The sequence below is a fragment of the Mixophyes fleayi genome, chromosome 3 (assembly GCF_038048845.1).
Source record: "Mixophyes fleayi isolate aMixFle1 chromosome 3, aMixFle1.hap1, whole genome shotgun sequence".
Taxonomy (NCBI): Eukaryota; Metazoa; Chordata; class Amphibia; order Anura; family Limnodynastidae; genus Mixophyes; species Mixophyes fleayi.
In genome coordinates this window covers 310,245,036-310,258,817 of record NC_134404.1, presented here as the reverse complement: position 1 = coordinate 310,258,817, position 13,782 = coordinate 310,245,036, and the positions used below count along the sequence as shown (strand labels likewise).

The following is a 13,782-nucleotide window of genomic DNA, read 5'->3' as shown; positions in this document are numbered from 1 at the left end:
GTGTCTGATATTTCCTCTCACTGTCCTGGGACCATGAATTATAACAAGCAGGGCAGATTACCACTCCCTTCAAACCATTACTCATTCTAAAACATTCAATGCTAAAGTTTAAATACAAGATTTAAAAAAAACAAAAAACATGTACTCTCAATTTCTACACCTGTTGTGGAAACGTAAATACTTGAAAGTTTTGACGTTCCTTTAAAGGTAAGGAATATACAGAATAGCAATAAAAAAAACACTGTGCAACAATTGTGTCCAGATTTTAACATTGTTATGTTTACAAATAGTAGATATCAATATCGTTTAATTATGGGCACAATACAATATTTCTATAGGTTAAATGATGATGATGATGATTATCATTGTCAGTACGGATCTTGCTAGTGTTACAAAAAAAAAGTTTAAATAATGTAAACAGTCGGGGGGCGGCGGGGAGGTAATCATGTGCTGTCCCCCTGAAAAAGCCGCTACCAGCACTAGGCTATGACAGGCTAGGTTAGTGACACTATAACAGAGATAGTAGCATGGGGTCCCTCTGCCATGATGGTAGCTAGCCATAGCATGTTCAACACAGAGAACATGCTATCGGGTCCACAAAAAAGGGCTCTTCCCACACCATTGGGACTACTGGCATACCTAAAGTTTTTGGGTATGCCGGTGTTTGTAGAACTCAGGCGCGGGCTGGCAAATTTCAGCCTGGGGGGGCGCACAGCTGGCAGCATCACATGACATGCGATGCGGCCGCCTGTGCGCTGACGCGGCCGCATCGCGTGTGCTGTGATTTGCCCGCCTGTGCGCCATGGGAATATTTAGCTAATATTGCATCCACGGGGGAGGGCGGCTTTTTGGCCCAAACAGTGGCTAGACTGAGTGGCCCGGGGAGGTGATGCCCCCCAGCCCAGCCCGCCCCTGGTAGAACTGCAAGTGATAGCATACCTATGGGTGCCAGAGCATGTTGACGCTTGTAGATCTACAAACGCAGTATCCCCTGGCATCCAGAGCCTGCAGGGAACCAAAGTGCAACTGTAAAAGTAAAATCCGAAAAATTAACACATAACACCGTGTAAAAGTCCTTTATTAACATAATTCCCCCAATACCTTCATCATTTTATTGTTCACCTAAATCCTGGGGGACATCCTCTTTCTTCCTGTTTGCGATCCATCTGGAAAAAATAAAAAAAAGCTGTGGACCAATGATTGCATGCTCTTGGCGGAGCTGCAGTTAAAAGGATAGGCCGAGCAACTTGTCAGCTTCTAATCTATGCAAAGCGGCTTTGCTCTGATTGGACAGTGTGTATGAATGCTGCTCTGTATTGATTAGTAGCAGTTACACCCCATGTGAGGTATAGCATCAGTAAGTTGATTTCTGAAATACAGCTTACTCTACACATTTTGGTTGCCCTGTTTAGACATGTAGTTACATGTGGAATGCTCTTTATTTAAGGTCGCCTGACCAGCACATAGTGTAATCACTAAGCATTTTCCACACAGTGTATCACGAAATACATGTGCCTGAAAATATGCACATAAATGTGCATTTGCAAGATATGTTTGCATATCATATCTTGCTCCTGAACTTTGAATGAGCCCCTATGGCTGTGGTGCTGACTTTACATAGGCTTCCAAACAACTCCTTTTGATTGTTCTCCTTTAACCTGACCTGAAGCAGTTCTTTATTTTTAGTTTTATGTCCACTACTATAAAACTGGACAGCACTGATCTAGGAAATCTTCTTTGGGTTTTTTTGTATCATGTATATTTTTACATGGTTTTAATGAGAGAAAAAACTGAAAATAATAGGAAAGGCTCCTCGTTTCCACCAATTAATTTTACAATAAGCTCCAATCCAGGTAGAACATACCTAACCTTTTCATTCAGTTCACACAGTGTTGGGTGCAGTTACTGTTTAGGGAAGGGAGAAAGAAAGTCTTGTAGAGTGAAACTACTATGAAGAAACAATCCTGTCATGTGTACAGCAGGGGAAAGAGCCTACTGCGGTACAATAAGGTGCATCAGGATGCACATGGATGTCCATGAGAAGCACTCTGCATGAGGATGTCAGCAGCTTGGCACAAAGGTCTTTCATTATTGTCCAGAGAGATTTGCTTCCGTTGGAGTATAAAAGAAAATCGATGGTGCCTTGGGCTGGTACACTGTAATTTAACTACATAAATGAATTAGGCAAACAAAGACACTGCAATACTTGGAACTTTATTCTCTTCTTTTTTTGTTTCCATTGATTAATCAGCTTACGTAGATATTTGGGCATCATTAAATGCAATAGTCCTAATTTCCCTGGTTTTTTACAATGGATTGTGCCCCTGTCTCTAAAGTTTGGGTGTTTTTCTAATAAGATTTTCTAGGTCATCAGCTCTATTATTTCAGGATGCAAAATTTTGACTAGTTCTGGTTCCAGCCCACCCAACCCACAATACTGGTGCTCGGAGCTACAGGAGATCCCATTACAAGCGCGCAAAGCACTCTGGATGTGGCTTCTTTAGCTGCTGCCGTGGCTTTGTCATATTGAAGGGGTTAAAGTAATGTGCTCATTGGAGGAGCTGGGCATGATTTTTTTGGGTGCAAGGAACAGAAGTTGTCTACTCACACCAGCACCTATGACAAAGCATCTTTATTAATGATACTAAGCCACCAAATGAGGGTCTTAATATATATATCTGTACTGCCACATGTTTTTCAGGGTAACGTGTAGATCACTCATACTTTAACTCTTAAGACAGGCAGTACCTCTCCATCTGTTAAGGAACTGGAAAGTCAAGCCTGCTCTGCCAGCCTTTATAGTTTATCTAAATCAGGTGTATGGGATCTCTTATTCTGCTCTAGGCAGTAGCTTATATTTATTTATCTCTATAAGAAGTATTTTTAGTTGAGAACATGCTTCTTATGTTCCCCCTGAAGCATTTTGAGCAGTTGTTAACATTTTTGACATTTCCAGTATCCGTATCACAGTTGATTGACAGAGCCTCCCAGATGTTGCAGAACTTAATAATGCAAATGACTGACTCACTATGACTTTAAGGCAGTTTTATTATATTGCAATTATGTCCTACAAGGCTCAAGAATCAACAGGTTTGTGGGTCTTTGGTAATACTGTAACTGAGGGCCTTTGCAACTAGGTCACTCTAAAATTATTAATATCATGGAAATCTCTTTTACAGCAATCTAAATTAATTTTATATGATAGTATGACTAGTGAGTAAAGCTCAGCCAATTGAAAAGATATCATCCCTCCTAATACCATTGCCAGTCCTGGAGAAACTTGGCAAAGTCTTTAGTAGAGTACAGGTTGACTTGATTTGTTGTATGGAAGTTAGATCGAGCCATCTAATCCATCCAGTCTCACTGGAAATAAAGAGCGGCCTACTTGCAAGCCACCGACAGCTGACGCCTTTCCTCTCTCCGCAGGCACCAATGACCATTGACTGCCAATGGTTGTCCCTCCATTATCCCTTGTGGGAGTGGATCCCCTCAGCGAGGTTCTGCTGCCCAAACATTGGATACTTGCAGGTCCATTTACCTGGGCCTGCTTCCCTATGGACCACAGTATTCCGCTGCCGGCTTCACTGATACCGGCCCTTGGATTCCTAGCCAAGAACTCTGTGGAGAGCTTTGGCTGGGCCTTCGGGGCTCGGTGGTGTGCTTTGGGGACCAAGGCATTCCCTGTCTGAGATCGAGCTCTCCCCTCCCATATTAGCATCTTTCCGGCGAATCCATCCGTTGACCAGCCTGCGATCAAGCAGCTACTACCACCTTTGTGCTGTCAATCATTTAGCCATGCTACCTGCTACCTGGAACATCCGTGCCCCTGTTACGGGAATGAACCCTGCAGTGAGAGCTCTAGTTATCAAGCACTCCTCCAGTGAGGAACCACCCAGCTCATCCTGGTGACTATCTGCCCTTTAACAGTTCCTAGCTTTTGTATTTTATTTGATATTGGCCTCACTTGTACAACTTTGATGTGCATTGCTATGTGGGGCATAAACTAATACTCTGATTTTCACTAAAGCTTACCTTCCTCTGCTAGCACAATCCCCTGGACTTACCATCTTTTTCTCACCCTCTGCTACTATACCCTCCTCCATACCATTGGTATTTCTGACATCATCCTATCGTGGTTCACCTCTTCCCACACAGGCAGTTGTATATAAGCCCCTAAAGTAGTTTGGAAAGAAAGGGGAGGAGAGAAATTGGGAGGCAGCTAGAAAGAGAGGTAGGGTCAATAGATGGTTTCTTGAGGACAGGAGAGATGAGTGTTTATAGAGTGACAGGTTGAAGAGGTGATTTGTACAAGCATTGGGTGTAGTTAGGATGGAGTAGGATTGAGGAGACAAGTTGATGAGGAAGAGAGGACTTTGAAAACAATGTCTTCAGTGCCAAGAGTGGATAGGTGAGTGTAGGAGAAGCTGTGTGATGAATCTCACAAGAGGAGATTTATTGACAGATGGTGTCGATTTTGCCTTTGAAGTAGGTGGCAGAGTCATGAGCAGTGAGGAAAGAAGGGGAGGTGATGGGCAGAGAAGCGAGTTGATAGTGGTAATTAAGCAATGGGGGTTTTGTCCACTTGGTGGGATATGAGTTCACTTATTTTTATATGATGTCCTTAGGGTCATAAATATGTTGTGTAATATGTCATTTAACCCCTCACTCTCCATATAGGCTCTTACAGCTACCAACAGTTAACTGTATCTGCATATCAGCGGAACAAAAGCAAGTAGGTGTTTGTATTTACTCCATTGACTATGGATGTAACAAGAGCATTGGAAAGAATTTTTTATCGAACTAAACGAGCAGTGACATGAGGAAATTAGTCAGATTAAATTAATGGCAGGGTTGGGGAAATCAGAGGAAAGTAAATGAAGGGGTGGGGTTGCTGAAGGAAATGAATTGAACGGTTACTTGAAGGGGGATTAGTAAACCCAGAAAGGTGTGGTGAACTGAGTGGAATGTGGACTAAGTGAAGAGTGAACTATAAGGATGCGGAGATGGACCAAATACGGGAAGTATGGCTGAAATAAGGGGAGTGGGAGATTAACAGTGGGGATGTAAACAAATAGTTATTGAGAGGGCAAATGCTGCAAAATAAAGTCACATGGAGGTAAATCCAGTTCCCATCCTGTGGAATAAACTGGAAGGTATCCGTATTTGTAGTGTGCTTATGTGAGTCATGAAAGGCAGAATATATAACCATCAAGAGCATGTGAAAGTGATCAGCCTTTTATAGTCAGTTGTTGAGTACAGTTAGCTAGCTTGCCCACCCAAATTGTTGTACTTTTGGCAGTCAGAGAATTTCCGTATTGACGGTTATGGTATTCGTATTCTCTTAGCTAACTGTCCATGGAGTGTTTGTCTGTTTTACTTGGAATTGCTTGCCTTGTTTCTTTGTATGAAAGGTGTCAAACTGAGATTAAAGCAACAAACTGTCTTACCTAATACTTGTAGAAACATGGAATTTTAAATGAATTCTTGTTACATAGCATAGCGCTAATCTTTTTATTGATGCTTTTTCCAAGGCAATATAATAGCCCTAAGCTTCAAGATGGGGCCTTGCAGTTCACGTGGTAATTCTCTGTATATAATAAGTATTTTTCTTCCCCCTTAGTTTGACTCTTCAAAGCTCCTAACGTATGTTTCATACTTTTTCCACTGTAGAGTTTTCATAAATTGTGGATATACACAATGACAGGGTACATACTGTTTATTATGTAGCATGCATGAACACAGCTCTTGTTGGCTTGGGACCCTAGTAGACACGTAAAAATTACATATTAAAGATAGCATGTTTAATATGTTTTGTGTCTGTGCATATGCCCTTATGAATATTTCTCTAGTGAACTTGTATAGGAGTTGGACATCCAATGAATTTAGTACCTGTCCCCTTGACCATCACTAATAGATTGTAAATGATTTTTGTTTTGTTTTTTAATGTTTTGGGGGTTTTATAGGGGGGAGGGGGGTATTTGTTTTCCTTTCTTTTTTATATTTTTTATATACATCTAAGGAAAGAGCTTCCACTAGTGGAAACTGAAAGATTCAAACTCCTGTCTATGAATTAAATGCGGCTAGTTATTTAACAGCAGTGACGGGCATGTCCAGCAGTGCTACACCCCCTCCCCCACAACCCTTACCAAAGCTAAAAGAAAGTGGCCCCACAGGTGTAGCGAAAATTTTGAGGGGCATTTTACAAAAATGGGGGGTAGAGCCCTTGAAAATATTTTGATTGCTCCTGGATAGTTCCCATTCTAGTTTATATTATCTGAGGTCTCTGTCTTGTTTTGCGAAAGTGGATGAGCCACGGGAACCCTAAAACAGCTGTTCAGCTAGTGGAGATTTATATGGCTGCTAAGGAACTAATCAGCATGTCACAGCGCCTCCTAGTCCTGAGATCTACAGTAATTTCTGTTAGTGTCCTATAGGTAAAAGGGTGCTGGACATAAAAACAGACTGTAAGCTCAGGACCTGGACATTGGCATGCCAGGAAAATCACAGATTCAGATGTGTTATGTAGACTGTAACCCCACAAAACACTAGGGGAAAACTGTTGAGGTCATTTGTATACATGGTGACACCAAGGACTACTTTACAGCTAAATTGAAAATAGAAAAACACTGTAGTTCTACTTTCGCTACTGTGGGACTAGTCAGTTCCATAATGCACAGTGCTATTTGAGGGATAGATTGTGTGAAATCCAAATAGTTACAGGGGAGAACAGCCCAAATCCCTTTGACAGTACTGGTGACAAAGTGCCGGTGGGTGTGTTCTATATTTTTCAAACATAATTGGGGAGATAGAGAATGAGGAGTGATAGCTCCTGCTGAAGAAGGCTCTGTTAAAAGAAAGAATATGCCAGATCTTACAGTGAGGAAATATCTTTTTGCATTAGAACAGTTAAAAGACCCCACCCTGTCAAAGGCAGAGAGAATGTTAAAGTTGTTTGAGATGCCAGTAGTACCTGATGATAGGCTTTCATACCTTAACATGGTTACTTGAATCATGTGACAAAAAGAGGAAGACAGTGTAGAGCATTTTGTAGTTCCTAAGCCGTGTTGGAGAATAGAGTTTGACCTGGCTAATGGACACATAATGGCAGGACACTGCATGGTAGAGAAAACCTCTGAGCAAATTTTGCAGTGGTCTGGACATGACCACTTTTTCCACAGTCTGTGGGTCCTCTCAGGATTTCGGGTTGTAGTCACCTCTGGATGTGGTCATGCATCTGGGACCAAGGTGGCTTGTTCCCTTGACGGTTTAAGTTTTCCATACAACATTTAATGCTGCCAGCTGTAAGTGCTTCTTTGCATTCTCACCCAAATTGTGACAGGAATAGGTAGCAGACACTGTTCCCGGGGGTAGTCTGTGACAGTAACACAGCAGCAAGTAATGGATAGAAAAGAAGCAGAGGACCAAGGACAGAACCCAGTGGGACTCCTATGGGATAAAGGTATGGGGAGGAGGATCCAGAGGTAGGAACGGAGATGGAGTGTTTGGTGAGGTAGGAGGTGAACAACGAAAGGATGGTGTCAGAAAGACCAATGGCACGGAGGAGGGTGTAGTAGCAGAGGGTGATCCATGATGTCAAAGACCCAGGAGAATAAGCAGGGAGAAGTGGCCTAGGCACTTTCTGTGGAGAGGTAGCCAGTGAGTGTTTATAGACAATGCGCTCAAGTATTTTTGAGGCAAAGGGGAAAAGAGAAATGGGCCGATAGTTCTCTATCACCCCATTTCTCTTTTCAACCTTTGAGGTGGGGTCAGGAATGGGTGTTTTAAGAATGGGTGAGACAAGATCATATTTAAAGGATGAGGAGAAGATGGCAATGGAGAGGGATTTATTGGTGAACAAGGTGGAAGCAGGTAGTGGGGGAGAGAGATCGAAGGAGGTGAGAGGATACCAGGAGCCAGCAAGGAGTTCTGGGATGATATAAAAGCATAAGGTCGCAGTGCCATTGGTACCATTATATACACACACATTTATATGTTGGATTGCAAGCTCTTTGAGCAGGGTAATCATTTCTATTGTTTTTCCATGTGATGCAATTGTTACATTGTAATCTGCAACGTAATATGTGTAATGTTATATACACCACTAGGATGTTTTCTGTCCAAGATCCTGTCTTCCGGAGCTCCTAGCTGCCAAATTCCTGCATCACTAAGCGCTTGGCAGGCTGGGGCGACTCTGGGACAGGCCCCACTGGCTCTAAGACAAGGGAGGTGAGCCTGAATGTTTCCTTTAGCTCCCCACAAGTCCTTTCTCTCTTTGGGAGGCTTTAGTTCCTCTTTAGGAAATCTATCCCATAATAGTTTAAAATCCTATGTATGAAATGCATCAGGATTTGATCATACTGAATCCGTGAAACAAAGCTCACCTGTTTTCATATTAATAATTAACAAGTTTTTATTCCTGAAAGAAAATTGGAGGAACTGAGATGTCCTGCGTAATTCCAAGGCCTCTTTGTGCTCCCCTCGTACTTTGCCAATTCATAATCTTCTAATTCCATTCAAGATTGTGGACACAAGAGGAATCTTGTTTTCTATAAAACAATCCGCTGCATTGACAGTGCTTTGCCATTTTCTCCATGCAGGGCTTGAGTGTGTGACATAAGACAGCATTACGATTGTGGAGCAATGACATTTTGTCTCTGAGCAGATTCACAAGTCTGGGGTGTATTTTGTCTGAAAATCTATGTCTTTCTGAATACACAGACAATGAATCACTTTTTTTTATATGAGCTTCACAATTAGAGGAAATGATCATAAATTAAGAAATGTGTCATTTTTTTTTCTTTTAGACATGTATTTATCTTTCTTGCCTGTACAATACATATAGAAGCACCCATTTGGATTATTTCTTTATTTTCTGTCCTGGGCAGTTTTACCTTCACATAACTTTCCTGTAAGGGGGTTTGTAAACTTTCTCTTCATTGGTAAGAAATCGTTTTATTTATTTAAAAAATCTGGATATGGAGGAACTGCTTTGATCTGCTTTTGATTTTAAACATCTTGTTTGGTCAGCTGTATTCTCTTGTCTTGATTGTTCTATACTAATTTCTTGTCGTGAGTGTTAGTAATGTTCTATGCATTAGTAAAATCATTTTTGTTTAATGAATGTACTTGTTGCGGTTCTTAGTTATATATTCTTAAACTCAGTGTTGTCTTCTTTCCCGAAATGTCCGTGAGACTCCGAATTTTGGGGTGTTCTCCTGAACTACCAGAAGAGCAGGTCACACTGCCGTGTCCTGCACGATCTTCTTGCGACATGAGTGAGGTGCAGCCATGATGATACAAATCATGTCATTATGGCCTTGCACCCTGGTGTACACTGACGCCAATTTTGGGGGTTGTGATTACGCAAACCGCATTTTCACACCTCCAGCCCTTGGACTTCCCCTCTGGAGTCTTTCAGAAGAGAGGTAAAGGAAAGTAGGCATGTATGCGTCAGAGGTGCAAAACAGCTGCTGTACACCAGCTTAGACATGTGGCTCTGCAGCTGTTGTCAGAACATGCTGGGTCTTGTAGTTCCACAAGCTAGCGAGCCATAGGTTATCTGCTATAGACCCTTTTGTTTTCACTGTCTACTTTCCCCATATGACAATTACACATACACATTTTGGATGAGACAGGTGTTTCCTGTTTGGAGCAGCTGTCAAGTATTCTTTTTAATCTCATTTTGTTGGTGGGGCAGACCATATTTGATTTAAAACTAATGCTAAACTAAACAATTTGCCATCATATAAAGAAAAGACAAGACGTATATATTCACAGGTTCTCATACATGTTTAATCATATAATCTATAAATAAACAACAGCGGAGGGAAAGTGGAGATATATTATACATTTGTGAAGTGTCAACTTATCCAGCAGAGCTTTATCTGTGGAGCCATGCCGAGACTTGTAATAAGTTAAACATGGTATACAAGAGCATATGAATTACCTACTTATAATGGATAGGGGAAGAAACTTAAATCCATGATTTGTTTCCTTTACAGTGTATGCACAAGTCAAGCATTTTTAAAATAAAATTCAGTACAATAAGTTCTTTGGATGGATCTGTATCAAACACTATTATTTGAACAAAGCAATGTGTTTGCATGATTCCCGTTGTCAACTATACACGGAACCGTCTGAGTTCCATATATTATACAGTGTTCAGAATGGAAGTATGCATTCTGCTAGTTGGAGGAGGGACGGTTTACAAATTGATAATAATATAATTTGTGTATATATATATATATACACTCACTCGTTGGCCACTTTATTACATATACCTTTCTAGTACTGGGTAGGACCATGATCCTGTCGAAACATACATATGGCCAGAATAGCCTGAATTGTTTTGCATGGATTCATCAAGGTGCTGGAAGCATTCCTAAGAGATTGTGGTCCATGTTGTGTTGAAATTATATCATCATTGTCATATATATATATATACTGTGATAGGAACCTGTTCCGTGAGTGTTTGAGCACACTCAATATTCGTGCTCCAGTGTGTGTTGTTCTCCTCACAGCGAGGAATAGAAATGTGTGGCTCATCACCTAAGGGGTTGGCACTGTTGTAATGAAGTTTAAAGCCCATAGCTTTCTTTTCTCTGCACGTTGCTCTCTTTTCTCCCCACATTGCTCTTTTCACTCTTCCCGCACTCCCTTTTCTTTTCCCCCCTCCAGTTCCCTTTCCTTTTTTACCCCCCAGCTGTTTATACTCCTAAACCTTCATTTTCTTCTCTCCCAGTTCCCTCTTTTTTTCATTTTTACTCTTCTCTATTAACTGTTTTTCTCCTCCCACCTATTCTCTCTCTGCTGGCTTTTCTTTTACACCCCTAAAAATAAATGTTGCACAGGAAGGCCCCAGACTTATTAGGGGCCCCAGTGCTCTGTATCAGCAGCACCAGTGATCGTTCCGCCACTGACCAGGACAATCTATATAAGTGTGCCAGTTTTAACCTTTTATTTTTCTAGAATTAAGAGTAGATGCCAGAAGATATTATGCTGCATGTTGTTATAATTGTTATAATGGTTCTTTATTATACATACTAATTAAAAGCACGTCAAAATGACGGTAAAAAATAAGACTACTACCATGTTGGACCCCTTCTTGGTAACTGTTAAATTCTGCGCATAATTTATTTCATGAATAAATGGGCAGACCTTATTGCACCCAGTTTGACTTTACCCTTGTGGCAGCATTGATTTGTCAGATGGCTGCCCAGCCGCAAAATGCTTAGCGTGCAAAATTCACAAACACTGTTGATCTGACCACAGTTATGAGCATTAATTCTTGTTTCATCAAAGTCACTGACATCAAGATCAAGTTCATTCTTCGATTGTTTTTTCTGTGACGGGCAATTTGCTGAGGAGTCAGATTTGCATGGCAATGACGATTACATGCTTGTTCTTTTTGGTCATCAGTCATAGTTTGACATCAGGCTTTATCTCGCTCCGCCCTTCGTCTTTTTGCTGTTTTCTTGCTGTGCAGTTACTCCCACAACAGACATTTGCCTTTAAGGTGGCATCACAGTTACAGTTTGTTACTTAAATTAATTAGTATATTCCTATAAGTGCAAATACAATTAATGGATAGAAGATTGAGTCAATTTGGAATAGCAAAGGTGGCCACACTAGTTGCATCATTAGGCCAGGCCCCGGGCTATACAATACCACTTTCGGCGTATTATAGCAGGGGGTGGGGCCAGGATGCCCCCACCTACTTCACCAACGAGGCGGGCAGGATTCTGGTGGTTGCCCTGCTCGCCCGGGGTTCTGGAAGAGCTCATAAAAAATCGGGAGTCTCCAGGACATTGCAGGAGAGTCAGCAACTATGAGTATAACACTCCTAGGATTTTCCAGCTATAAGTTTGAATCTCAATCCTGTCAACACCTCACACTGCACTCTTGGGCTTAATAACATAGAATGGTTGGTATAGCAGCCATCGAATCAGTGGTCTTGACACAGGAGGTATCGAGGTCACTGAATTTTTTCCTGCACAAGGAGATTAAGAGGTATATTTACTAAACGGTGGGTTTGAAAAAGTAGACATGTTGCCAATAGCAACCAATCAGATTCTAGCTGTCATTTTGTACAATGTGCTAAATAAATGATAACTAGAATCTGATTGGTTGCTATAGACAACATCGACACTTTTTCAAACCCTCAGTTTAGTAAATCTAGTCGGAGGACTTTTACTGTATCATGTGTGTGTGTAATGAATAGTGGGATATCTGAATACCACTGATTGTTTTAGTGTTATACTGTATTATTATGTGTGGCTGAAGTTTTTTATAACAAGGCATTTGTATTACTGAATAAAAAAACATGTTGCGCAGCAGTTTGGGGAGTTTCGGGGTTAAGTGCGGACAGAGATAAAAGTGTGGCACATCCTAGCTAAACTTTAACCAGCAACATGGTTTGTCCAAGTGCAAATTTGCTCCCTTTAGTTGGATTTGCTCTTAACTCCAAATGAAGCCCAAAATGATGATACGTTACTAAATTCTCCAGTATGTTGTCAGTCTGTTCCTTTGTTGCTGGCTGACATATTTAAATTATATTTAGGAAGTGAGCACTTCTTTGTTTCTCTGCAAATTGAAAAGCAGAGAGTGGCAGTGCACAGAAGCCACAAGTTAACAGATATGATGGATTCCCAGGCAAGACTAGTGAGATCACTGCAAGTTCCAGGGAACATGTACTCTCTGAACTGTTTGACCCGTCTTGGCTGCTGTTTAGTCATTATATGTGAGTTGATGATGACACATTACAATGGTACCGCTAAATTTATAGTAAAAGTGAACACTCATTTTACCTTCATGCATAAAATCACATTTTAAGTTTAGTTATTGTTTGAATAATGTAAGCATAATATTGACCCACGCCGTGGGTCAATATTATGCTTACATTGATCTATATTGGGAAGTTTGGAATTCGTCCCTCACAGACCCACCCTGGCAGCTTTACATATCTTTAGAGCAGCGCTGTTATCCCTACACTTTTTCTATACATTGTTTGAATAATGCCTACAAAATTATTTCCCATTAATGGGATGACATTCGCTCTAATTATGATTTATATTTAAGATGTAAAAAACAGTTCTCATGAAGCACTTCCCTCTGTTGCTTCTTGTCCTGTGCCTTCTGGAAGTGTTGTTACACGTACTGTAAAGATTGTCCTCACAGGTCTGAAAAAAATCATTGACCATTTCTTCCTAGTTGATAATGATATTTGTAGCTTCAATATCTGTTTCATTTTCGAAGTTTATAATTAGTATCTGCCTATTGCCTATTTTCCAGGTAACAGCTTGCGGATTGCGGCCTACTTCATTAAAAGATGGGTTAACCTTCGTTGTGTTGTAAGACATCAGTATCGAGGTATGTTATGTCCTCTTCCTAGGCTCCGCAAACCCTGCCTTACACTTATCTAAAATATCATTAGTGACTGGTGGGGACGTCTCATGGATCCTTTTTTAAAAAGTGTGGTGTGTTGAAACCTCTCAAAGAACAGGGCATTAAGCGTTTTAGTTACTTTTGATTTTCCTTATTTCAACTTGATGGTGGAGATTGGTGTTGATAGAGCAGACTCCATAAAAACTGCAAGAATATATATTTGATTGAGAGCCAATCATTTAAATGACTAATCCACCGTTTTGAATTCGCCTTCAACGTTCCTGATATTTGGTAAATGTTACGCCTTCGCAGGTCTCTGCTATTCAGGATCTACTAGGCACATGCTATTTAGTTAATGAATTGAAGAAATACGCATTGTAGCTTTGCTTAGTATTTATA

The 13,782-nt window shown here is 40.9% G+C and overlaps 1 protein-coding gene across 5 annotated transcripts in view; it reads left to right on the top strand.

Annotated features, from left to right (window-relative positions):
* Positions 1 to 13,782, top strand: part of SLX4IP (SLX4 interacting protein) — a 98,638-nt gene that overhangs the window by 66,706 nt on the left and 18,150 nt on the right. For all 5 annotated transcript variants that reach the window (XM_075203975.1, XM_075203971.1, XM_075203969.1 and 2 more), the window contains one exon: positions 13,291 to 13,368. In XM_075203975.1, the coding sequence (XP_075060076.1) occupies positions 13,291 to 13,368 (78 nt within the window). The remainder of the gene's footprint in view (positions 1 to 13,290; positions 13,369 to 13,782) is intronic.